This window comes from Megalops cyprinoides, chromosome 5, assembly GCF_013368585.1.
Source record: "Megalops cyprinoides isolate fMegCyp1 chromosome 5, fMegCyp1.pri, whole genome shotgun sequence".
Taxonomy (NCBI): Eukaryota; Metazoa; Chordata; class Actinopteri; order Elopiformes; family Megalopidae; genus Megalops; species Megalops cyprinoides.
In genome coordinates, this window is record NC_050587.1 from 28,061,263 (window position 1) to 28,085,215 (window position 23,953).

Genomic DNA, 23,953 nt, shown 5'->3' on the forward strand with positions numbered 1-23,953 from the left:
TTGGAATCTGTATGCTGATAACAGTTCATTACACGCCGCTTTGCCACCCTAGTCCCGGTATACAATATGCAGCATTCACCCAGTGTTTTTACCTCAAAGACAGTGAGGGCAAAGGGATGGGCCAGGTAATCCGGAGACTGAAGGACCTTCCGTCGGTTGTTGCCATTAAGATCCACACTACAGAGCATGTGGAGCTTGGAGTCAACCCAGTAGAGTCTGCTCTTGATCAAGTCTGGTATCAATACAAACATACATTAAGCACCAGACACCACCACAACTGAGTCAAGCACTTGAATGTGAAGGATTGTTACTGCTCACAAAAACTGACAAGTTAGCACAAGGACTTTGAAAGTACACATAAATCCGTGTGTGGATTCTAACAGCGGATCATCCATATTGGTTAGTGAGCAGGGGCAGTCTTATTGAAATGGAAAAGGGGACAGAATGGGGTTGCAGGTAGTCATATCTAGAGACCTCTTATAAAGGGAAAATTAGGGGCACTCACCCAAAGTGATTCCATTAGGCCACTGAATGTCCGTCTCGACCAGGACCTGCCTGTCAACTCCGTTCATACCGGACTTCTCAATCTTGGCCGGCTCACCCCAATCGGACCAGTACAAGAATCTAAGAAGGGGGGAGGGGTCAGCTTTTCTAGGAATAATTAACACTGCGCTTCAATTACCAGGCAACAGAGGCCATTCCTTTATGGATTACAGGGTATAATAAAGGCAGGTCTGTTATGAGGGTTGTGAAACAATAGCTCCAGACAGATGACAGCCATGAGGTTTACTGACATCCAATTCTTTTCCTGAGTTTAGAGTTTTGACATTCTGAAAATTCTGATATTAAATATAGAGATGAGTCAGCATAAAAGCTTAGTCAAAAAATGCAGAATCACACTTTACAAACTGACCTTTGTGAAGTCAGTATTTGAGCTGATTTTGCTGTGTTGTAATGGCAGAGCTAGACAACTCTAACCTAAGGGACAGCATTGTACACCATGTAAACAAAAACCCCTGTACTAGTTGGCATGCAATGAAATTTAAATTTTGGAAAATGTTTTGGGGAAAAAAAAAAATCAACTGAGTTAAATACAAAAAAAAGTGCCTATTCAATTCCTCATGATTCAGGTTTGTTCAGCTTTTCCCCTTAACATTATTAAAGCATTACAACATATTTGGTGGGTGTCCATGGCAGGACGAGGTGAATGTGGCCCCTGAATATACGCTATAATTACCTGCAAGTACAGACTGCAAAAAATTGTATTTTAAATGCATGCGATTTTCAAATATGCTCATAGGACAAAGACATCAATCATTTTGTAAAATCGATCCAATTACCCAGAGAGGGGATCCACTGCAATGGAGGCAGGCTCCTTCAAGCCACTGTTGAACAGAACCTTCTTCTTAGTCCCATTGAAGTTGGCCACGGTGATGGTCTTGGTGCCCAGGTCGGACCAGTAGATGTTCTTATAAATCCAGTCCACCGCAATCCCAACAGGGGTCTGCAAGTTGTCAATCACTTTTGTGTAGCTGCCCACCTCATCTCGTTTGTCCAATAAAGTGCTGAAAAGATGGCACACAGGATTCAGCTCAAACGGCGAAGAAAACAAAGCTCCCACTCAATTTGGGTCAACTAACTGGGACCTTAAAACTCGCACAGCATTCTTCATGGTGATCTTGTGCAAACAGCTTGTGTGGAGATCCTCAGGAGGGGTTGAAGATGTCGACACTCACAAATATGCACTCTGATGGATAACACAATTCCCAAACTCTGCAATGCTGCATATTTCATATTTCAGTTCCAAAGTCTCTTGCATTCTGCTCTTTGATCACTACCATGTCTTTAGATAAGCCTGACAAACATTTACACTGATTACAGCTGCAAAATGCCACCCAATTATTGATCCAGTTTAAGAATTTGGCAGGGAAAACAATTCATTTTAATGCTCGAATCACAAATGTAATCAGACACTTTCTCCACCAAAGAATAAAGAATTCTAGACTAAAATGCCATGCGTTCATCTCAATTCTATGTGGCATAACTTCACCCACAACTCACAAAGCTTGTCATGTGGTACCTGAAGATGGCCTTCTGCCCAAGGTCAGCCCAAAAGATCCTCTGCTGGGTAAAGTCAGCATCCAGGGCCACTGTGTTGCGTAGCTGCTCCACGATCTGGGTGTACTCCCTTCGCTCCAGTCCCAGTTTGCGAATGTCTCGCCGGTTGGTGAAGATCAAGCAGGGCTCCTTCCCTGGTGTGTTTGGTGGAGTGGTAAGGAGAAGGGGAGGATGGCAGATTCTCAATGTGAGCTTGTTGAGCAGAGCCTCCTGAAGCCTTATTACAAGGTTATGGGTTTAAATTCCATACACGACAGACACTCTGCAGGGGATTTTTCATTGGATTTCATCTGGAAAGTGGCTTTCCTCAGTAGTCTCCAGTTGGCCATCCAACTGTAGCCCTAGCCTACTTAGCGACACCTAGTTTCCAAGATCTCAAAGACAAGGTGGTAGAGCATGCCTTTCAAAGTCAAGAGTCAAACAAATGGGTCAAGTCCCAGGTACTTAGTAATGGACAAACAAATTCAATACAAAAGTCATGCATGAACAAATACTACATTTTGCCAAAAGTTTCTCTGAAACCCCCAAGCAAAATGTTATAATCCATTTTGCAAATGTTTTCAGAAGTGACATTTTTTGAAATGATTTTACATGCATTAAAGATTTAAAACATTCAACAGAAACACTAAGTGGCAAGCTAGCTGTATACACGATTCGTAATTGAATCTGGATGGTGTTAATTTTCCAGAACATCTATGTGAGAACAATGGCACAACAATGTGACCCAGAGCAGTTGTGCAAATCCAAACGCCCGCCAGCCACATTTTTAGATGAAGCATCCCAAGCTGAGTGTGTTTGGTACTTACCCACTGCTTTGCACACTCCTGTGGTTGGGTCCATCTGATATCCACTGTGACACTCACACTTATACCCCCCTTTCAAGTTGATACAGATCTGGCTGCAGATGCCAGGATTCAGACACTCATTGATATCTGAGAGAGAGAGAGAGAGAGAGAGAGAGAGAGAGAGAGAGAGAGAGAGAGAGAGAGAGAGAGAGAGAGAGAGAGAGACATGATCAAATCTACAGTACAGAAAGAGTGGACACAGTCTGTGCAATGAGTGAATTCTGTAGTTCCCATTTAAGCGATCCCTTAAAAAAAAAAAAAAAAAAAAAACCCTCCGGGTTTGGTAGTTTTGCCTGGAGGCAAATGGGCAATGAAAAGACTCCCTTAATAAGTGTGCCTCCACTCTCAGCCACCACCTCTATGCACAATCAGAACATTAGCCAATGTACAGCAACTGTCTAAATGGTAATGCACTGCACAACATATGCAGCTAACTACTCAAAAAGGTTGAATTAGTGGCAGTTACAGTTGAAGAGCCCTCGTATCCAATACAATATTCAATCTGCACATCAAATCCCAAGCCCTAGTTCTAGATTACATCACTGTGCCCTTCGCAAATGTGTTTTCTTCCCTTTATTAGTACGGGACGCATGAGGCTGCAACACACGTACCACCACAGGTCTTGCGGTCAATGAGTTGCAGCCCTGGTGTGCAGTCACACTCGTAGCCAATCACCATGTCCCGGCAAATGTGTGAGCAGCCTCCATTGTTCAGCAGACATTCATTCAGGTCTGGGGAAAGAAATACGATGCTTTAACCTTATCCATAATACTGAGGTGAGAAGCACATTTGTAAAACTGGTATCTCCCATTTACCACAGGAATGATTTTAGACACCACATACAAAAGTGTGGTGCCATTTTAGAACCCTGGTCTTTTACAGTAGAAATCAAACGTATTCAGTTTCACTGTCAACATTCTGAGTTAGTGAAATTGTTTCTTTAAAGAAAGAGTGCTTTATTTGCTTTAGATGTACAAATATTGATTTTGTCATACCAATAAAGCTAACTGAACTAAGCTTTAGTGTGTCAGCACATACATGTCTGCGCTTGCAAGACTGTCTCAATATGAAAACATGGATTACAAGTTTTACAAGTCCTACTATCAAGTATTGCTAAGTATTTTGTGACACACTCATGCAGTCTGGATTTTATTATACAAGAGGTAGGAGCGAGACTGGGACCCAAAAAATAAACCAAAAATAAAGACCTGCCTTAAGTCCAGACACTAAAATATTAAAACTTAAGTAATTCCCAGCTGAAAGAGGATTTCCAATTTCATTTAAATTATATTAAATTTGTTTCTAGTGCCCCCGCTTTCCTGTGGCAGGTAGAAATAATCAGTGTTCAGGCATTTAGCGTTATGGGGATATTCCCAGAAGAAAATGATGTTGACTGCAACTTGAATCAAGCAAAACAATACTGTTTTAATAGGAAACTACACTGTTTCTTCATTAATTACATGTATGAAAGTGGACAATTCATTTCTATGATGCGAAGTCATTTACAGCTAAACAGGGCTAAGACCTTTCCAGAGACCTGGGAATAAATACTGCATTAGCTATGTGCAAAAATCTAAATCAGGGAAAGACCACAGGGATGAGTCTACTTTCTCTCCTAATCATGAAAGTAGACCAAAGCACAATGACAACCCACAGTCCCTGAGGCTCTAGACAGGAAATGCCTATCCCCGCTCCAAATTCTTAGCTGAACCAGTGACTTAAAGGTAACTCTTGGCAACACCCTATTCATTGTTAATTGGTCATGTTCTCCACATGCACGTCATTTTTGCTGGCTAGACCAGTACACTACACTATAGGGGCTTGAAGGAATTGGGAATACTGGCAAGGGAGAGTTGAAGGAGAATAAATGGCAGTTTAAGTTCAACATGCATTTTACATGGCCCAGTGGCCCTGCAAAATGCAACACTACTATGCCATTGCATCAGATGGAAGCGGCTAAGGAGGATTCAGCTGACATTTACAGTTAAGGGTGTGGCACAAGCTATGCAAACATTTTACCAGTGCTGTGCAATACTAACCAGTTTTTAATAATCCTCATCCAAGAGGCTGGATGATATCAACCTTTGATCTCAGTTTTACAGTTTTTTTTTTTTTTTTTAAAGATATCGATATTCCAGCTCCAGGCAGTGTTTAACCGCAGAAGCCACTGAAGAATGTCTAGAGACAGTCACTGAGTATAGCCCATTTTACTCTTTTGCAGTGGTGGGATTACACACAATGGCCAAAGAGGTGCCATTTCTATACAAGAACAGCTGTGAGTTTCCATCTTCAGTTTGATGACTAAAGATTAGGTGAACATAAGATTCATTTAACAGAGGCTTGGTAGCAGAGCAACTGCTAAATAAATTAAATTCACAGCACACTCTGGTGAATTAAAACATCAAGGTTCTCCACTCACTGCATTCTTTGAGGGGCTCGTCGCTCCAGTCCGGACAGTCCCGGTTCTTGTTGCACACTTTGCTCATCTCGATGCATTCCCCGCTCCGACACTTGAACTTGTCTGGGCCATTGCACTGGGTCACTGGGTGAAAAAGAGCACAGCGACAGACATTTAATCCCCTCTATTATGCAGAAATAATCCTTGAAAGTTGTACAAAAAGGTAAGAGGGGGAGAGGGCAACCATCTGCCACTCATTCAGAACCCTGTGCAATCCCTCCACTCCCACTTTAGAAAACTTTTAATCTCACTGTAAATGGGATCAGACACTTCCCCCACCCCGCAAATGAACTCAAACCAAAGTCTGTGGTTCAGCAAACACTGTGGAAATTGTGTACAATTGGAGATAAATCCAGGATATGAACTCCTACTCTTTTCTGTTAAATGGCTAAGGCATACCGTGTTCCATCTTAACTGGACTGTTCTGTACCACTGTACAAGGCTTATAGTGTAAATTTAGCCATTTTTAAGCTGCATTGAGAAATATTAGAATGATACATAGAAATCCCCATTTCAATTACACAGCAAGAGTAATCCATGAAACCCCCCACAGACTCACAGTTTTTGCAGTTGACCTCATCGCTGCCGTCGGCACAGTCACGCAATCCGTTGCACTGCCGGCTACCATGGATACAGTTGCCATCGTCACACTTAAACTGGTCTGGCCTGCATGTTCGAACAGCTGGAGAGCACAATAAAAATCTATTAAAAATAAGCCTGTGACCCCAAATCATCCTTACTAGACTGCAAAAACAAATGCAAAAACCCTTCATAATGGTGGATGTCCTACACATGCTTCTAAAGGTTCCCATCTACCTGCTCAACCCCTTAAGCCCCAACTCTAACGTCACTGTACTGGCCCAACACCTGCATCCGCCCCACATTTGGAAATGATCTTAATGTTCATATTGTATGACTCCACCCATGATGGCAGGAGCCAACCAATCGCGAGCCCCGTTTCATACTCACGGCAGTTGGCCTCGTCGCTGCCGTCCTTGCAGTCAGGGTCCCCATCGCAGCGCCACTTGCGGTGGATGCACTCTCCTGAGCCACACTGCGTCTCACTGGAGGGGCACTTCGTCGGCGGAGTGGGGTGGCGACCGCAGCGCTGGGGAGACTCGTCTGATTGGTCCTGGCAGTCCACGTCGTCGTCACACACCCAGCTGCCCGGGATGCAGGTGGCGTTGTCGCACTGGAACTCGCTGGGCCCGCAGGAGGAAGGGGCACAGCCCACCTCGTCGCTCTCGTCGCCACATTCGTCCTCGCCGTTGCACACAAAGTTGCGTGAGATGCAGCGCCCGCTAGCGCAGGTAAACTCCATCGGGGCACAGGTAATGTTACCTGGGGGTGGGGCGTGAAAGAAAAGGAGGCATTGTACCACATGTCCCACCAGTGTATTGATTTCATTAAAATTTAATGCCCCATTCCAATAACACATTTTCATTAGCCTGTCCTTTAACAATATCACCAGGAAAGATCCATTCCCCTTTTTTAAAACATGACCTACATATCTCTGCTGGGTTCATAAACCCCAGCAAGGGTAATAAGTCTATATTTGACAAGTGGCCCAACTGCAAACCCAAAAAAAGAAGGAAAAAAAAAAAACACACTGAATAGCTTGACTGTGTGGCAGACACGAGCCACATGTGCAGCACTCTTGAATGTCCCTTAAGCAACTCCCTACTTTATGATTATTAAATGCCCAAAGCTTTGAAAGCAATGAAACTAGCATTTCCAGAGTTCAAACACCCTTTAGACACCTTTAACACAAAGTGCATACACAAGACCTGGGAAAAGCACAAGGTTCTCCTAAAACAGTGATGAGGGCAACCTCTCCATTAAGAAGGTAACCTTTTTCTTGCAGAAGCAAACATACATTCATTTCCATGACACAATAAGTGCATTTTTATCTTCCATGCCCTAGTCTTCAGGGGTAATACTGAGCACTAATATTAGCACTCCAAGTCATACTGAAAAAAAATCAATAAAATGTTCATTTTCAAGTGTTCAAATGATCAATTTCAAGGCACAGAAGAAAAGCGCCATTTCTATCATCAGGAAAAAAATGCTTTTTAATTCACAGAGTTTAAATATTGGCAACACTACAGTAAGAAACTTATTGCTGATCAGATTTCAGGCTGATGTGCACTTCCTGTCCCCTCCCCCCCTAAAAAAATGGGAATGTACCACAGTTAGTCTCATCCTCTCCATTATCGCAATCCTTCTCTCCATCGCACTTCCAGAAGACCGGGATGCACTGCATTGACCCTGCCCCACAGCTGAACTCATTGACTCGACAGGTCCGTGTGTCTGCAGGGAAGAGAACAGCATTGGAGGGAGGATCATTTACTGGGCTCAGAGGGCATTTTTTTTTCCATACGTACAGCGGGCCTGCCAAATGTTCTCAATTAAATGCTGAATGCACAGGATTACGCAAAATCAATCCATTTGATTTAATTCAAGTGTACCAATCATTGGCCCCCGCATTGATCGTGTTAATCTTGATCAGTGTTTTAAAAAAAAAAAAAAAAGATTCAATTCAACTTTATTCAGATTCTGGTGTATACACCACCCTCAATGGCACAGGATACAGCTCAACACAGCCCCCAAGATGCCAAAATCAAACCCTAATGAAATCAAACCCTAAATGAAAACAGGTTAGATAATAGATTTCATAGTTACATCCTTCCCATACTTGTTCAGATACTGTTGTGTAAATAAAACCACTGTATTCGACAAAGTACATAATGGAGAGAACTTAATCTTTAGCATGAAAATGCCTAGAAAATATTACTTTATAAAATCAGGAAATTACTGCAGTCTAAATGTTACCAAACACAGCATTTTATTTCTCTCATGACACAGTTGTACTAAAAAGCCTACTGTTCTAGTTTGAGTCAACTTGTGGAGTCCTTGAATAAAGCTACTCCACATTTAAGGCACAAATGAACAAGCCAAGCCATGGACAAAATGGAAAAATGCTGTTTAGGAAAAACTACACCCCAATGTATGGTTTTTGCCTTCAAGAACTGTATGATCTTGAAACATCACAGGCACAAGTTTATGTGAATTGATTTTGTCAACTATAAAAATAAAGCCACTAGTACAGTACAAGAACATATCATGTTCTACACCAGATAAAAGTTGGCAGTCATAGTCAGTTTCCATTTGCTGCTGATGGAAGGTTTCCAACAGCTGGTCAAACAGACATTACGCCAGGCTTCCCTGCACAACTCCAATACTTCATATTCGCTTCATTTGCTTGACTAAAAAGCATTGTTCAACACATAGCCAATTTTCTTATTGGGAACATTAAATTAAAGCCTTGTTTACAAGGACATCTGGTTTCTTTCGCCGTCTACAAATTGTATGAGCGAAGGCGTGAAAGAGCAAATGGAAACTAACCTTAATATTCTCAGGAAGTGCCTGAGAAACTTGATCCTATGCACTGTGTGGTTATCCAAAGCTACGTCTAACATTTACGCAGCTGCTGTCCTGAGCAATCTTGGACGAGTGACCTCACCAAACGATGCAACTGTGATTGAAAGCTTTCACTTAGGAGAATCCCATCAACCCCTTCTTTACACCGCTTTCAGCGCACACACCCACTTGTAACCACTTTACTTCAAATCAATCACAGCGAGACTGAGTGTAACTGAACTCAGTCTCCAGGGTCACCCCATAGCTTTAACGGAGAATGAGTTTGGGTGGCAGACTCACGGCAAACTTCCAAGCTCTCGTCGGATCCATCTTCACAGTCTGGCTCCCCGTCACAGTGCCATCTCTTGGGGACACACGCACCATTGCGGCAGACGAAGTCCACTTCTGCACAGGTCTTCCTTACTATGTGGGCAGAGAGACAGATCGGGTAGATGACCATTACAGTACGACACCAGCAACTGGGCGGACAGACTCACATGACAGCAATCTACCCGATTGAGCCCGGGTATCCACACAGGGAAACAAGCAGAGGAGAAAAGGACAATCCAAAAATGCAATTGAAAAGCGCAGAGTAGCCACATGTACACAAATTAGTTAGCGCTGGCTCATAAGTTGGACAGATGCTACACTACAACAAGCAAGGACAACAAAATTGCCCAACAAAAACTGTGTGCACTCTTGCAAGGCTAAAGGCATTTTCATTGGCCTTACTTGGTTTGGATTTCCTCAAGTAGCTTAGCATTGTATGTGTAATCTTAGCAATTACATGTTTAAGTGTATACTGCCGCTCCACACTTGTTTGATCACAAATGTGATTTGAAAATGCATGGCTATCAAAACAAGCTCATTAAAATGCGTAATTAAAGGCTAGAAATTTAGAAAATGAAACCTAGCAGACCTCAAACAACTAGACTGCAGCATACAATCTGCTCTGAAATCACCCATCTGCTTAGTAAACATTGAATTGCATTTATCATTTTCCCATTTTACATATGTGTTAATTGCCTCCATTTTCTATATATTTTCCTAACTTGGAAAGGCACTTGAGCACCCTATATGAACAAAAAACCTTTTCACTTCTATTCATCCATGTACATCTCAGAAAACAGAACAGCTAGGCTTTAGAAGAACACAAAGTACACAATGTCTAGCTTACAGTGAGAGGAGCACTGTCTCCTACGTCTTCACCTGACATTGAACTTGAAACATGCCCCCAAGCCCCAGAAACGCACTGAGAGCTTCCTGCTGTCCTTGTTTTACAAAGTCACAGCTCCGTTCGTCTATAACTGCAGATAATTCCTTCTGCTCCTGGATCAGTCACCGCAATATTCCAGTGCACAAAGCCTATTTGAGCTTGCTGAAAAACTTATGCAATTTTAATAAAAAGTAACTGCTTGTAGTTACAGCGCATCTTTTCTGGCTATGACATTACTTCATAAAAAAAAAAAAAAAAAAAAAAATCAGCCCCTTCTCAAAATCCCTGTTAGAGCTTGAGACAGGAGCACATCCCTGTTTCAAGCGCAAGGAGCCGGTGTAGGATTCCCAGCAGCCTAAAGGCCGTAGGCTATAAACTGACATATCAAATCTGAAACTGTGTCCCAACCATTTTCCATTCCTTTATCACATGCTGCTACACAGAAGAGACAGGGACTAGTCTTACATCTAAGCAACATGGTGTTTAAAATATCATCTGATGAAATCACTTGAGCGCAGTTATGAACCAACCCCCTCTCCCATCTTTTCCAGATGATCTCCAACAAAAAATGCATTACAATTACATAGTGAAAAACAGTAAGGGTCATAACACTAAATACATGTTAACTGGAACAAGGCATTGTTTGAGACAGTCACACAACTGGCCCACATACACACAGAATAAATGATGAGATGAGATGCAGATAAAGACTGAACCAGCTGAAATACAAAAGATCTTTCTCTAGACAGGGGATGCACTGTCTCCTTGCCTCCAGAGCTCCATCCAGAGGAGGCCTGCCTGTCTAGGTTCAGCTCAAGTGCCATTTACACAGCGAGTTAGTGAAGGAGACAAAAAATCTAATTCCAAACAGGAGAAATGGAGCCACAACACTTCAAGTTTAACCTGAGAGACTGGCAAAAGCAAGCGAGCCAATATTATCTTTATTCAGGAGGCACCAGGAAACTATTTCTGTCATTTCTTACAGGAAGGAGGAAGCATGTCACCAGTCTTAAAACAATTCATATCCAACTGCCACAATGAGGTTCCTGAACTCCTTTTATTCCCCACAATTACAACTCCTTTGTGTTGAGCATGCGTCACACGGCTCGCCAAAAATACCAAAAAAAGTGCTCATGGGACTGAGGATGAAGCATGTATGGAGAAATCAATGCATCACGTCTGTGCAACATCTGACATTTTGGGACAACACTGAGTGCATCTCTAATGAGGGCTGCAATGGAACCATTAAGACAAAAAATAGCCTTAACCTTTATTTTCAACATTCTGAGGCAGCAAAGTACAGCTCTTCAAGTGTCACAAAGTCAACCCACTGTGGCTTTTGCCAGCACTTAATATGTACTGACATGCGGTGAAATGTAGAACAATCATTTGGCCACAATGCGACATGTCCAATACAAGCACTTGAAAAGAATAAGGTTGCAAAACACACATTTTTAAAACGGGATTAAGGTCTGGGCTGCTCTGCGTGCCTCTGGAAGCCTTGGCACATCCTGCCAACTGATGAAAATTCATAACATTTAGCATAGTTTCAGACAACTACTTGTTTTGTCAGATCCAATTTTGCATTTCAAGCAGCTACTAGGCATACATGTGAACTTACATTCTATACTTTGTTTACACACTTATTCTAAAATATGTACACACACTAACGCATTCATAAGGCACTCAGTTTTATTACCATTGGTTATCGTTCCATAACAAAGTCAGTAGGGCTTTCATGTAGAGTGTCAGGCAAGTTTAGTAGATTCAGCTACAATTACCCAACCTCTACAAGCTTGCAGCTCAGAAGTACTCAAAAAACCAGTCCTCACTGCAGTACTTGGACATTGCATTAGTTATCAAGCGAACACACAACACGCCAGGGTGCATACTGCTAAAGCACCCACAAAGACATTAGCTGTTTGGGGTATATTTTATTTCAGTTGTGTCGAAGTGATCATGACCCCTTTTCCATCCAATTTTCAGTCTATTCATGTCCACTCTGAGTCCACAAGTACCTCCTTGTGGCAATCTCATGCTGTGGCTTGAATGGCAATAAGTGCCTGGGCCATTTCTAACTTGAATGGGCCATTGGCATTCTTTTCACATGTTTTAGAGTGCTAGGTAATCATGCCTGGGTGAGGTAAAGGCTCAAACCATGAGTGTTCTGGATTTTAACATGGGTATGTTGGGTAGAGGAGGTACACAGTCAAACAATTAGGACAGGTTTCCCCAATGGAAAATCTTTAATGCGATTCAATTTAACCCAGCTTTCACTGGATTTCAATGATTTCTTTTCATGCAATTGTGTTTCTAATGATCCAGTTCTGACTTTTGTACCTAGCTCTCCCTCCTGTCTTCACCTCCTTGTATCTATGTGTTATCTGGGTCATGAGTGAATTTGGGAAAAGTGAACTTGTCCTGCCATTTTTAGTTCCTCCACTATACCTTTGGTGGGCAACCTTGAGCACCAGGCTCACTCTACAGGCGCACTTAATCCAAGAGACCGTGAGCTATAATACAACGCTATTGCATCAGTACTGTAATTGGTGGTTTGAGAGGCACTGAAATTTCACACTCTACCATTTGGCTATGGTTCAGGCAGTGTCTCTAAAGTACCCGTAGAGCCAGTCATTCATTGAGCTTTAAGCTCTCTGAAAAATTGGGTTTCCTGCGCTCTCCGCTCTCTGTCCTTGTTTGTAGCTGTAACGCAAGTGAGGCGCTTCCAGGCGAGTGTCCTTGCCATGACACGGGCCTGGGCGTGTCCGAGCAAACCGACTCACCACAGGTGTTCTCGTCGCTCCCGTCCGAGCAATCCTCGTCCCCGTCACACTGCCACACGGAAGGGATGCAGCGGCCGTTCCCACACTGGAACTGCGATGGCTCGCATTCCGTCCTTGTTCCTGGGAGGAAGGGACAAAGGGGGAAAACGGACAACTTAAAGGCCCTGTTGATGTCTAATTTTCACACAAAGCAAGGCATTTGAAACCAGAACAATGGGGTCAAATAACCAAGTCTGACATCACCCCGACAGAGGCTTCATACCAATGCCATTCATGACTTAGGCAAACTACCAATCTGTGGTACAAAAATGGTGCTATCCTTTTCCCTTGAGAACAATGTGGGTTAACCCATTGAGAGCAGTGTTATAAATTGGTTTCTTTCCTTAATGTCCTTGTATCAGGCACATCCCTCACTCTCCACTCAAATGGCTCCATTTTCCTACTTTTGGAAAAAAAAAATGAACACCAGATAAAAATTACACACGACAACTAGTTAAAGGTATAGATAGTCACTAGGCAAATGACTGACATCAATTTCAATAGCCTGTCGTTTCTGACACTAGAATAGCAAAACTGACATGGCAAACACATAAACGCAAATAAAATCATATGGAGAGGAAGTTACACACAGCTGACAGAGACCATAGCTTAACCTTATTAGTATTATATCCTGTAAGTGTGTGGCCTCCATAGCCATCTAAAGCACATGGGATGCTGCAGCAACCGCTTAAAGCCCACATGGTGTGAAACGGCTGCCACGCTCCTCACTTGACCGCTGTTTGCTTGCCCTGGACAGCGGCCATCGGGTCTGCAAGTCCAGATCCGATTAATTATCTAACAGGCGGCAGCGTTCTCTCAGAGGGCAATTAGCCATCACCAAATTGCCCTTTTTGAGCGGAATGAAAGGGGACGTTAGAGGGAGCTGGGTCAGGGGGGAGCCTCATGGGGTCATCACATTGCTGTCTCTCCAACTCCACCGCATCGCATTATAATCCTTTGGTTGAGCACAGCATGGCAGAAGTACAGTTACATAAAGTCTCAGCGACATTTTTAACACCAAACCACATTTTTCAATTTTAAGAGTGTACCTTAGATTTAATTTCTTGAACATGTTTACCGGAGGTTCTGCAACATTCTTGCACAGCAACACCACGCATGCATTACATGTGTGCTGTACTAATGTGATTCAAGGCAACATTGTGTGGCATTGTGATAATGTGGTTATATGCAACATACAGCCAATACAACATTAAATATGACTCCCTCAATTGTACAGGACATTTGATTTCCATAAATCATTCACTTCAGCAATTAATACTTGCTTAAAATGACATATGGAAATCTTATTGGGCCAAATAATTTAAATCATTTATTTGTATAATTTTATTATATTTAAATTTAAAGCAAGCTTAACACATGCATCCATGGAGCAAAGCTGGTATGGCAGAACACAGACCTAAAATTCAGTCAGTGGAAAAACCTGAGGCTTGCCATGCAACGCAAATATCCAAAAGTACAAAGTACAGGCACAACACATTTTAAATTTTAATTAAATGGGCATCGAGCTGGAAAGTACTTTCACTGTAGGGTTGATGTGTAGGCAGTTGTGGTCAGAATCCAAGCAGGTTTCCCTCCTCCCTCAAAAACTTCATAAGTATAATTGAACCATAAAAGACCTCAGAGTACTTTGATGTTATGGCATCCTATTCTAGACAACATAGCTATTTAAAGTATGATTGATGGCACTGACTTTGGTCTGTGACTTCACATCAAGCAGACTATTCCAAAACTACCCGCAAAAGACACAAGCCATTAAGCTCTGCTGATGTTTACTGCAACAATATGAGCGGCGCGTACCTTGCTCAGCAGCTGTGGCCGGCGCTGCTTTTGAACCTGTGACCCCTCCTGTCATTTTAGAACAATGCATACCATTCATCAGCGGGCACTTAAAACGGCACGCAGGGTGACGTGCAGCTCCACACGGTGCGAGAGTCAGCTGCTCTCCTGCACCACTGCCAGCCTCCAGAGAGTTGAATAAACTAAAGCTCTGACTGTGATAGCAACACTCTCACAATATGGTGGACAACTCTCACTGACACTCAGCTATACATAAAAATTTAGTACGAATGCCGCGGATCTAAGGAAAAAAAAAAGTTTACATGTTGAGATTACCTGAAGATTGTTGGCTTTTTGTTAGTGAGGATTATGGCACTGGAAGCACAAGTCATGAGCACCTTCAGTAGTGACAACTCCCTTCAAAAGCATACTCTGTTCCAACTTAAAATGTTTCTTCAATGTAGCATAGTTCATGAGACCACAAAAGTCAATTCATACCAGTGTCCCACTTCACAGTTCTTTCCACTACAGATACAGTGCACTGGAGCTATGTAACATACTTATTTTTTTGACCTTGTGAAACATTTGCTCTGGAAGTGTAGAGGATTCAATGCAATATTGGAAATGACAAAGCAGATTGAAATGCCCAGACAGTCTGGTAAATTCTGACAATGCATAACAGTTCACATGGTTGCTCAAAACTGGGCATATCTGAAATAGCAAAGATTCCAGATTACTGAGCAAATCCATGCTGATGTCACATTAAGGTACAAAAATCTATCGCAGGATCAATGCTTACCAAACTAAAGCTGAAAACAAAATGAACGCTTCCCTAAAATGTATTAGTTCATTAATAAATGTTACAACTCAGCATGCCTTTGCCAATGGTTTAAGAACCAGGTTATATCAGGAAATAAGACAGAGGTCCTGTAGGACCATTGTTTAAATACCAGGATCACTTGGATCCATAATGTGGTATGTTTGAACATGCATTTGCAATTCACATTATAGCTATGGATGAGTTGCACATCTAGCATTCTCCTGAATAATTGAGCTTACTTTGACAGACTGAACACCCTCAACACACCCCCACTGACTTTCTGTCTAGTGGGCACATACAGAAGCTGAAGTGAAGCTACATTCAGTACAGTGCCATTTAGCCAATGGTGAGATGGTGCTGATAGTGCTTTCCAGCATGCACTATCATAGGTCAAGAAAGAATGACCTAGCACTCCTTTTAGTATCTCTTCTTCAGCTTTACCAATTCTGACAAACTAAAATGACCAAAACCATTACCCATATTGGTTAAGCAAACATATTGAACAAAGGCATGCTGTAATATACACTGTATGTGGGTAATGGTAACATGTATGTTGCTAGCAGTAGGCAATGGCTATGCTGTGAGCTACAATCAAGGTTTCACAAAAAGACACTTGTCAGGAACACCATACAACATCCTAATCTCTGTCCAAACATTCTGAGTTCCAAAAAATTAAGCAATACACAAACGGGCCAAAATTGTCCATAACAAATGATACAAAACTCCAGATTTGGTGCACAGACTGGAGATACTCCTAAAAAAAAAAAAAAAAAAAAAAAAGAAACTTCCTACTACATCCCACAGCAACATCAAACTTATAAGTCTATAGACAAATTGAGGCCCATTCAATAGACCCTCCAGTGGAATATGAAACATTCATTTTCCACACCACAGCAAAAAGGGACACAATGCACTGTCACTAACAGCTTCACAGAACCTGGGAAGCTTAACCATGGAAACAAGAAATGCATCCTATTTTTGTTACTCTTCCTCATTCAGTTTTTTAATTTCCAAGGCAATAATGGCATATTTTCCTTCTGTGACAACATGCCAATCTCATATATTCAACAATAGCACTGACATTCAAGCTAACTAATAAGAAAACAAATGTGCCAGAAATATGAGTATAGTTGCCAAGATGACTTTATGCCAGTCTGAAGTGATGGAAACATTAACCCACTTTCATACCTTATCCCCATCAACATTCAGTGCATTTAAATCTTGCTTGTTAAATTTCAAGGCAATCATTTATATTTTGAACTGTTAAAATACAAACCTCAGTCATCAATTTCTCAGCAGTTAGTGTAAAGGTGACCACACACGATTTGCTTTAAGGTATCAAAGATGAAAATGTGAAAATTAAAACAAACTTCAATGGTAGCGTTTTAGGTAGCTTGTGGCACCTTTCGTTTTACCCAATCACAAAAGCCCAAATTTAGTGTCATTTTGATGTTATGCATTTTATGATTGAACTAAGGTAAAGCAGGGAACCTCTAATAAAAGTACTTCAAATCTCATTTTCATTTCAAGATTTATCCAGATCACATTTGGGGATTGGCCATGAAATCTGCTAGCAACAGAACAGATTAGTGTTCTAATGCCATCTACAAACCGAAAATTTTCACAACTTGGTTGTCCTCATTTTGGGTGCCCTCAATGTGGAACTTCAGATAGACCTCAGCTGGTAGATGCAAGGATTCAGGAAAAATTTACTGTATACTGGTAACATTAAACATGTTATCAACATTGACAAACTGCTGTACCTCTGCCAAATTCTTCTAAAAAGAGGATTAAATTTAGTTGCCAAAACTCTGAAATCCAACAATGCCTACCTAACCTGCTATAACACCCTTTGTTATACATATTTGTGTTTTGGAATAGTGGCACCATCCCTCCCCGGTTTGCTAAGGTGATGACTGCATGTAGGACAGAATTTCAGACCTAGAATGAAGTGCTTACAGAATGCAGCAGCTTTGGTGTAAATATGCCACTCCAGTGAGGGCTAAACTTCCTGTTATACATGTATTCTCTATGTTGGCATAATAAGCACATGAGAAACTTTGCATAAGGTTGGTGGCATGCACCCTGTCCTTCATGTACCATAATCTCTAGCTACTGGAAACATTGAACTTGCTCCATCAGCATCTCTCCTTGTCAAGTGGTGTAGCCAATAACTGACCAGTATGCTGCATTTCCATAAAGGCAGTGACCAAGAACATTCAAGATCTACAACAGCTTACACAATGCAGACCCCAGGAAACAACTTGCTCAGTCACTGACAATAATGCATGGCCATCTCATGTCACAACATGAAATGTCATTTACCATCAACTGCAGACAGTGCAGGCAGGAATTATTCTCTTTCCCAAATTCGACTGGGAGACCTAATGACACTTTCTGCTCCATTGTCACGTACCTTCCGACATGCACTTAAGCTCCTTCCTTTCCGCTTTTAAACCAACTGTCACCATTTGAGAAAAAAAAAAAATCAGTATTTCAACAGATTGAAGACAAGAGTATGAATACAAATAACCTTTAATGGCAAAAAAGCATTTCAAAACAATCTTTCAAATTACACATGCAGCTTTGTCCTTTGTCAGCGGCAAAAAAAAAAAATCTGACAAAGCTGTGTGGAGCCATACATTTAAAAATTAACTATTTCCAGGAAAGCACACTTAAGACATGCTCAGACATTCTAAAATCAACAGTAGCTTTCTGGAAAAACTGAATACCATTTCACATTTCTCATTTGATCATATTCCACTCAAACCATGCTTTTCCCCCCAACAGTAAGTCACCGATTAGTATGTCATTGTTGTTGCTGTCAATTTGACAAGATTACAACCATTGCTCGCTCCCTCGTTAGCCAAATTGGTTAAATCATTTGCATACTGTAACCTTGCCATATTTGAATGGCATCCATGTATTTGACATGCAACAATTTTAAGGGTAATTTTAATTAGATCTTGGCACCGAGGTATATTATACATTAACAGCTAAATGAACAAGTGTCTGATTCTGCTGCTGTTCTCATCGCTTAGTTTGATCATGTGACTGCAGGGTTGACCCATGCCGTTAAAGTACCCCCTTTTTGCTTTACATTAGCATCCCTAAATCTCACTGATTAGCTCAGGCCTGAGCTAAAACTGCTACATGGAACTGGCCTGTGTCTCACTTGCATGTTTGCAAACATGATTTTTTTTTTTTTTTTTTTTTTTTTAAAAAAGCAAAAAGTTTACATTTAAATGACACCAAAAATCTTAATGAGAGCCACTTGGCAAAAAGTGATTTATTTGCACAGAACTAATGAGACTGTCTGAAAATGAACTGGCTCTGACAACCACTTTGTTATCAAGCAAGTACATCTGTTATAGCTAGCGCAATCAAGCAACATAATGCTGAACCCACCTGAAAATGTCAATTCCATGGAATAGTCAATTCCTAATTAAGCAAAAATTAAAATCTCTATGCTAGGAATATCAACCACACACACTACCATCATTAGTAACAGTAGCAGTATTTTAATTGTTTTTGCATTGTAACTTTAAAGTTCTGTCAGGACAATGTTTATGGACTGTTTGCAGTCTGTGCTTTAAAGCCATATGCCTTGATTTGTAAAACTACTTGGCCTTCATAATCAGTCACAATGGTACACTTGTGTACACCTAATAAGGATACAGTTCATGGCACCAACAAATTGTAAACCTGGCTGAGAAATGCAAAAGGAATGTTTATAAACACTTGCTTCACTTATTTCAGTGTACTTCTGCAGAACCAATGATTTTCTAGAGTAACATTTGAACAAAAGAAGAAAGGGCTCTGGTATTTCTTACAAAGCTGACAACCACTGAAAGCTTTGTTCCTCCATTCAAAAAAAAAAAAAAAACATTGCAAACTTCATGCACACTGGCTAACTGGATATTCAGTTATACAGTATATGCAAGGCCTGTGGTTAATATGAGTCAAGGATCTTTTAAATATGAGGTTCAACTACTGACAGTGTGAAATGTGCTCAGACACCACAACTTATCTTAGAGGGATCAGCATTACCGTCTGGTGTGCTGGGCAATGATTTTCCACCAACACAGCAAGTCACCAAAATGCTTTCCAGTGATGGTTCACTCAAGTGATTATTTTGCTCCTTGATTGTGTGGTAAGGATTATGGGACAAAAGCAGCAAACTCAGATCATTCACAGTACAATTTCAAAGGGCATTCATACTAACTGAAAGGGAATGGATGCAAGGCATGTCACACTTTGAATTACATGACATAAATTAAGTCATTGCCTTGATTCCTGCCATCTGGAGGCAAGACACATGGACCGTATAATTTCCACACTTTTGTGTAGGAAAGAAGCAAACATCTGCAGGTGAGGAAAGTCTGGGGGTGGGGGGATAGGCAAGGGGCACACCATTTTCCTTAGTACTGCAAATTATGACAACAGGTGCAATTAAGGCAAAGTAGGAGTTTGCTAAATGTCATACTTCTACGACGTGGGTACTAGATTATAAAAACCCTTAAAATAATTAAAAATCGGTCTTTCTGTGACAATCACAGTCGCATTTTGGCGTTTCCGAAACTAAGACCTTACAGACACGCAGTTACAGAATTACTTCAGGATGACAGTGCCCAAACGCCTGGTGTAGAGCTTTGACAGTTGAATCTACAATACTCTTCCCGTGCAGGTAAACGGGAAACAATTCATGCATTAAAGAGCTTTGATTGCGCCTCGAAGTGGGGCCTCGTTCCGTCAACGAAACGTCTCTTCACAAATCCCCCCCCCCCCCCCCCCCAACGCCACACACAAACACACAGTGACAAACAATCCCGTCTGTACTGAACTGTATTCAGTAATATTTGGCGATTCAAATATTTCGAAAAATTAGGCCAGCTCTCAACATTATAATTTGCAGAGCGCTCCATTCGACAGACCCTGAATAAATAAGAGCCTACAGCATGCGAGACAGGAACAATAGCACGGAGCTATAGCTAGACACTGTAACAAATGTCATTTTCACGGTGGAACAAAGTGCTGCCTATACGTGCCCAACGACAACTCGCAACAAATGCCGGATGGTTAGGCCTGCTATACCTCACTTAGTATCATATGAGACACCGAAACACTACGTAATTTTAGTCACCTGTTTACTGGCAATTGACCACCCCCTCCACGGGAAAATGCGGTCTTACTAATGGCCAACTGGGCAATGTATATATCAGAGGCTCGGCCCAGTTTAAAAATCAACCTTTCAAATGAGTGAAAAGAAAAAAAAAAAAAAGAGACACGCGAACAAACACACCAACTGAATTCATGAATGTTTTGGTCATAACAAAGAGATTATTTACCCGCAGGCGCACGTTCCTGTGGAATAAGCACATCGAATGCACGTAGTTTACAGCACAATTAGTATTCAGGGAAAAAAAAATTGCAAGTCCTTTCTTATGACAGTTGAAAAATCTTGACAAGTCACACGGATAGACGTTGATAGGCACCTCTTTTCCGGCCGCATTTTAAATAATTTATTTTAATTCACCTGCCACTGATTGCTAGCAGCTGCTAAACACAGCAATGGCTGAGAAACGCCGACTGATTTCCTTCGTACAGCCACCAAATTTAAACGTATAGATACGTTTCAAATTAACAGAAAAAAACACGACAGAGGCCTTCAATATCTAAGTAAACCTATTACTTGAATGTCTATAGCCATATTTACGTAGGGTGATCAAAGGGGAAAGCGATTTCTCGGTCTAGTGTCAAACGCAGTATGGTAATTTTAGCGATAAGCACCGCGGTTTACACAAAATTGCACACAAGTCACAAGAAACCACCTCTAAAAAATCGTCCTTACGTTTAAATATACTTACCCCGAACATAACCACACTGCTGAAGACATATTGGCAGGATAAGAAATCCCAGAATAGACGTGACCATTTCGTGGTATAGCTTTACTGTGATCACTGGCCTCGTCCTTCTGCGCTGATATTGTAGCACTACCGATACGCCTCTGTGGGACAAACGGAAACCACCGTAAACCATGCGCTTTTATCTCATTTAGTCAGCACGCTTCAATTTCCCTGTATTAGCAAGCTGGTTACAGAACAGCAATCCATGTCCTAATTTACTGATGGCGTGAACCTGCAGCAAATAACCGCGCCAGTCGAGCAGAGGGTTTTTTCTTCAACATGTCATTTACACATATTTAACCCTTTCTGCACCCCAACAGTAGTGTTTTAACAATTACGATTGTTCTGTGCTTCTAAGTGTGATATCTTTATTGTCACCGTTACTATTCTTAACAAAATCATTTTATTTCTGTGTACCTTTATATCTAGCTAAATATTGCAATGGAGTTGCCTAATATATTAATTAGTAAATTGATTAAATAAATGTTCCCAACTAACACATTGAAGTGCACGTTAAAAGCGTTATTAAACAGATGGGATTCGGTTATTTGTGTACATACAAGTTCCGGCGATGCTTAAAACTCAATTTTTAGCATTAGGAATCGGGGTAATTGTAACCAGGTGTCGAAAGTAGTCAATTTTCAACACATTGATCAAGATGACGTTACTAAGAATGACGTAACTTCGACTTGTAAGAGGATGTCTGTTGAACCTGGTGCCCTAGCAGAAATAGATGCATCTTTTTTTTTTCTAACAACTGAACGATTAGAGGTGCCCTTGCGGAAATTAATCAGGAGATGAACACATTTGGCCGCTGAGGGATTACATCTGTTCAAATACAAGGGCGTCAGCTATTTTCTCTCAAGAACATGCCAATGTCAGTCACGTCTTGATTTCTTACGTTTTACTCATGGCCTTCCTCCTTTGGCTTTAACCCACCAAGAGCAAATATGACTGCATCAAAACAGATCAAAAGACAAACACACCTGTTTAGCTAGGCTACTTGCTATAGTTTAATAAGCTATAATATGAGGACTACGTATTGCAGAGCATTGTAGTAGCCAGCTAGCTAATGAACGTCAACAAGTATTTAATTAGTTAATGCAAGTTAAGCAAGATTACTTGTTCAATGAAATACCATCATATCGCCTTATCTCATCAACTCAGTGGTTTTAACAGAAGTAAAATAAGTCATTTATAAATTTGTTGGTCTTTTATTTTGGTCATTAAATAATTTAAATGTAGCTGCTTAAGTGATTGATTGACTGCTGCATAGCAACCAACACATCCTACTAGTACATAGGCCTACTTTATATTTTGTACTTCGGTACGAACAGATGTGAGCTGTCACATTGAAAGTTTAATGAATAAGCTCTAAATTATACTAGAAAACTGCATTAATGCTAAAGAATGTCAAAATCTGTACAGCTGGAACAGGACCAGTGGAATACCTGTATTTCCGCAGCCATTAGCCCAAATCTTTGAGAGAATGCTGACTGCTATGTCATGCTTTGTGCAAGAAACTCAGAAACACATGGGTCAGTTGTCTCTCTGGAGGGAGATGACACAGCAGCATCCACATTCAGCTTTTTTTTTGTATTCAAGAACCTCTTACTCAGATGTATATCTTTCAGGTGAGAGAGGGGAAGGTGCCAGCAAAAAAAGGAAGATCACGAAGGTGTCACCGTGCATTTTTGTTCAGCAGCAGATGTCATACTGTGCATTTGCACATGGAAACCACAGTGGCTGCAGCGGCCTCTTTCCCTGCTCTCATCTGCTCCTGAAGTGTGGTGGGAGGGGTAATGCCAGGGAAAGCCACTAGCAGCTAAACGGTTGCAGGTGAAGATTGAACACAATCTAGTTTTGCATGCAGCTAAATTAAGTATAAATTGGCACAATGATAAAGTCATTGTAAACCAAAGGAAAAAGTCTGAACTTAGATGTCTGGCCCATCCAAATAACAAAGCCACTGACTGTGTACATCTCAGTGATGGCAGTGAATTTGAGCATGTAACCAGAATGGTTGATTTCCAAGGTTTTAGTCTCTAAACAAAATCTCTGTATGAGTCAAAGGCAGAGACATGCAAACAAAGCAGTAGGTCAGCAACAATTTTCAGGAACTGTTGATAGAAGCTCCAATTTTTTTTCAAAGAAAGTCTCTCTTCTCATACTCATAATTGTAGGACAAAAGCAACATGAGCAGGAACTGAACCACGCACGGCCAAACAGAATTGCCATGGAGCCAGATGCTAGATGTACAAATGCTGGCAGTCCCAAACACAGGCTGCTCTCATGGGAGCTGTTGAGAGGGAGGTTACCTCTGCGGAAGCTGTAAGCAGGCCACTGCTCAAATAAGCCTAAATGCAGGCGCTGAATGCAAAGCCATTTCAAAAGGCATAAACAATACAGGCTGAACACATCAGGGCCAATGGAGCTATTAGGCACTCGGCCACCGAGCACTGTAGCTACACCGAGAACTGCAGAAGCATTAGGGCCACCCATGCACTGTCCTAACTGCAGTTTATCCGATGTGTGCTGAAAGTCGTGCCCC

The 23,953-nt window shown here is 41.4% G+C and overlaps 1 protein-coding gene across 7 annotated transcripts in view; it reads right to left on the reverse strand.

Annotated features, from left to right (window-relative positions):
* Positions 1-21,680, reverse strand: part of vldlr (very low density lipoprotein receptor) — a 33,458-nt gene extending 11,778 nt beyond the window's left edge. For all 7 annotated transcript variants that reach the window (XM_036528368.1, XM_036528367.1, XM_036528366.1 and 4 more), the window contains exons 1-13: positions 21,364-21,680; positions 12,841-12,960; positions 9,142-9,264; positions 7,609-7,731; positions 6,391-6,762; positions 5,981-6,103; positions 5,383-5,505; positions 3,575-3,694; positions 2,925-3,050; positions 2,081-2,252; positions 1,341-1,565; positions 506-624; positions 93-232 (exon numbers count right to left, since the gene is read on the reverse strand). In XM_036528368.1, the coding sequence (XP_036384261.1) occupies positions 93-232; positions 506-624; positions 1,341-1,565; positions 2,081-2,252; positions 2,925-3,050; positions 3,575-3,694; positions 5,383-5,505; positions 5,981-6,103; positions 6,391-6,762; positions 7,609-7,731; positions 9,142-9,264; positions 12,841-12,960; positions 21,364-21,535 (2,058 nt within the window). In that variant the 5' untranslated portion in view covers positions 21,536-21,680. The remainder of the gene's footprint in view (positions 1-92; positions 233-505; positions 625-1,340; positions 1,566-2,080; positions 2,253-2,924; positions 3,051-3,574; positions 3,695-5,382; positions 5,506-5,980; positions 6,104-6,390; positions 6,763-7,608; positions 7,732-9,141; positions 9,265-12,840; positions 12,961-21,363) is intronic.
* Between the last annotated feature and the right edge of the window lie 2,273 nt (positions 21,681-23,953).